This window comes from Zingiber officinale, chromosome 1B (assembly GCF_018446385.1).
Source record: "Zingiber officinale cultivar Zhangliang chromosome 1B, Zo_v1.1, whole genome shotgun sequence".
NCBI lineage: Eukaryota > Viridiplantae > Streptophyta > Magnoliopsida > Zingiberales > Zingiberaceae > Zingiber > Zingiber officinale.
Genome location: NC_055986.1, coordinates 73,724,676 through 73,728,116, shown reverse-complemented (window position 1 = coordinate 73,728,116; position 3,441 = coordinate 73,724,676). Strand labels below are relative to the sequence as shown.

Below are 3,441 nucleotides of genomic sequence, written 5' to 3'. Positions count from 1 at the left end.
TCCATATGTTCTACTGATAAAAAAAGAAGAGAGAGAAATATAGTGAAGAAAAGAAAACGATAAAAAAAGTCAAATTTTCATAAGGATAAAATAAAAAATACACTTAAAAAAATATGTTCTTTAATAAATATCAAAATAATATATATCTTTTAATAAATTTAAATCTATTCCTACGCCTTTTCATAAATTGCCGTGAGTCGGGCCTTGTAATGTCATGTCTGAACAAAACAACAATGGTACATCAAAGCGTTGCACATAATTTTATTTTATTCATGCAAATTACTTGGCGAGTTCAAAATTATACAGGCTCCAACTTTAATTGTTTTCCCAACCTTCCCGTCTTTACTCTCATTCATCATCCCTCCGTCCGTCCATCGTCACCACAATTATTGGAAGAGCAATCAGATTTCTCACTCTCCAGAAATGTTACAGCTTAAGCAGAACAAAATAAAGATTGCCGGTTAATTAAAGAGTACTTGCAACTAGTGTTTTTTGTTTTTTTTTCAAAATTCGAGGGCAATGAACAGAAAGGTGCCCAAGAACTTCGTTGCCGATGAGAATCATGATTCGGGAAACAGCGGCGGCCGCAACGGAGTCGTGGCGTCAGCAGATGACGCCCTTGTCATCGAGGAGCTGCTGTTCTGGTCCGGATGGAGTCAAGTGGTTTACGTGGCCATGGAATTCCTTCTGGCGGCGCAACTCCACAACCTTTCGGTGGGAATTGGAGTGCTGAGCAACTACGAAGGTAGGGCTGCTTGCCGGCCGGTACTCCGGCAACAGACGACCGGACTTGTATCTCACCCCGCATGCGTTGCACAACGTCTTCGGCCCCAGTGGACCCGTCCGCCACTGCGGCGTCTTCTCCGACGCGCAGTGCGTGCACCGCCGCCCTCCTCCATCCACCACACCGCCGTGATGTTCCCCTGCACCTTTCCTCCCTCTGCCGCTGCTACTATTACTACTGCCGCCTGCTCGCCCGCAAACGTTGCTTCCCTTTGTGCCCGCCGAATCTGGTAAGAAATGCGGGATGTCGACGGAGGACGAAGAGGAGGAAGAGGGCGAAGGCTGCGGTGGCGGAGTCAGCGACGACCAAACAGAAGAAGGGTTGCTGCTTCTCGACCGCTTGCTTCTTGCTGCGCGGCCGGCTGTGCAATCGTCGGCGCGGCGGTCGTTGTATCCCGAAGGCGTGACATGGCAGGTGTACGGATAAGGAACATCGGAGAATGAGTCCTCCACGAACTGCGACAGCCATGCCAGCTCTGCTTCCTCTTCGAACTGTAACCCATCGATCTAAACTGAGTCAAAAATTAGGAGAAAAAAATTAAGGACAAACATAAACATATATACTCAATTACCGGGATATGGAAATTGAATGGGCTATAATTGGATTGGAAATCCAAAGAGGAGTTCGTAGTCTCGCCAGAGAAAGGCTGAAAATTGTCGGCAAAGGAGTGATTGCTCGAAGTCGTACTGTAGAATTGCACCTCAGTTGCGGCGTTGAAAGACGAGGGAAAGAAGTCGTCGACGGCGGGAGTGTCGGAGATAGGAAGACCGTAAAGATAGGGTGGAGAAGCATCGTCTTCGACTGGTGTAACGCCTGCTGATGGGGCAACAGAGTAGGAATCTCCCATTCCCGCAAAGTCCATACCCGGCGTCGTCGACTCCCATTCCCGCACCATTATATTCCCAAACTGGAACAACTGGAACTGGAGCCAAGACTGTGCTCGCACATAACAGATCTCCTCCACAGATAGGAGGAATATAGGGCGAAGGGACTCAGCCTCGTTTAGCTTATGGCACTAACACTTTACACTGGTGGTGGCCATAATAATAGCTAGTGCATGAAACAAAGGCAACGAGACACTTGCATTATATAAACAAACTGACACGGCCAACATGGCTCATGTGCTCTTCGCCCATTACCATCCTCCTTCCTCTCTAAGCAGGCATGCTACTTCTCATTCGTTCAATCCCCCCGCGCGCTCTCTCTCTCTCTCTCTCTCCCACGTATACTTCTCCTCCGCCCATGTGATTCCTGAATATATTTATTTGTCCGGTCTCCCTTAGATAGGAAATTAACGGAGCACGCAAGGCGACAGCTACAAAGAATTGGAGGCAAATGCGTAAATTTTTACCGCCAGTGCCCTCCTACATGCGTGTTTAGTTGGTGACTTAGCTTAGCTTGGGTCAGGGTGCCCGCATGACGTGATTGCTTGTCACCGAAAAGTAAGGCCTTCGTTTAATGTGATGGTTGACAGCTGAATATGTTTAATGAGTAAGTCGACAGCTGAACTATCAATTATTTCTTTCCAGCTCTTCCTCACTCGCCTCTTACTGTTTATGACTTTGTTCGACGCTACGGTTTGGCTCTCGCCCATGGCCGCAGCTGTACCTCCGTCCCACTCCGCTACGTACGGCCTCGGACACCAACGCATCGCGTCGTCCGAGTCAACCTTTTACGAAGTTCTTGGCCGTCGGATGGATGAGACGGAAGGCGACGACCGACGCATGAAAGGAAAGGCATCCAATCACATGACGGCGGAAGGAATCCCGAGGAAAAGGAGTGGAGGGAATCCCCGCCGAAGCACGTGCTCCATCGTGCCCACCCCAATGACCGTGCACGTGATGAACTCGTGGTGGACCCGGGGCCGGGAGAGTCGACAGACCTCCATTGTTTTAATATTAATTTAAGAAGTCCGCCGATCTCAGCTTGCTAATTCCTCAGCGACATCAAACTGAACGACTAAAACGCGATTTGGTCTCCCTAATTTGAATCGGCCCGAACTAATCCCGAGTCACGTCACGACCGGGGGCGTTGGGTTCAAAAATATTCGGTTCGAATTGCAGCTCCACTGCGAGGCAGCGGCTTAGTAGGTTGCCTCGCATGGCACGTGTCGCGTAGTGTAGTATGAATGATTGCAACCGACGAAGTAACGCACGCACCTGCCTAGCTTGCGGTGTAATCACCATCTCCGGCCTGTCTTCTTATTAGAAAAAATTTATGAAAAAAAAATATATAAGAGAAAAATATATTCTACGTGAAAGGAGAATAAAAAAAAAATGAACTCAACTTATTTTTATTTATTAAAAAAATTACATATTTATATATTTATTGGATAATTACTAATCTAAAATACATTAAATTTAGACCCTTTTATTTTTACAATCTCATCATATTCTATCTCCATGAACTCTTATCATTATAAAAAATTATCATCTCATATTTTATCTCTATCATATCACAAACACTCATCCTTATCAAAAATTGTAATATCATCTCATAATATTCTATCAACAATTTTATTTCTATCAATAAAATTAAGTTTAATTTCCAACATCCCCTCTTAAATTTGATTTTGTGACTCTAAACAAATTTCACATCTTGATAAAATCTTTAAATTTGAGACATTTGGTAAAAATATCAACAACTTAATCTTGAGA

The 3,441-nt window shown here is 45.4% G+C and overlaps 1 protein-coding gene across 1 annotated transcript; it reads right to left on the bottom strand.

Annotated features, from left to right (window-relative positions):
- Positions 1-237: 237 nt before the first annotated feature.
- On the bottom strand, positions 238-2,016 carry LOC121967783 (GATA transcription factor 4-like). Its single transcript, XM_042518233.1, has 2 exons — positions 1,356-2,016; positions 238-1,275 (listed from the first exon to the last, which is right to left on the bottom strand). The coding sequence occupies exons 1-2, from the start codon at positions 1,677-1,679 to the stop codon at positions 604-606; spliced, it is 996 nt and encodes a 331-aa protein (XP_042374167.1). The 5' UTR covers positions 1,680-2,016; the 3' UTR covers positions 238-603.
- Positions 2,017-3,441: the final 1,425 nt, after the last annotated feature.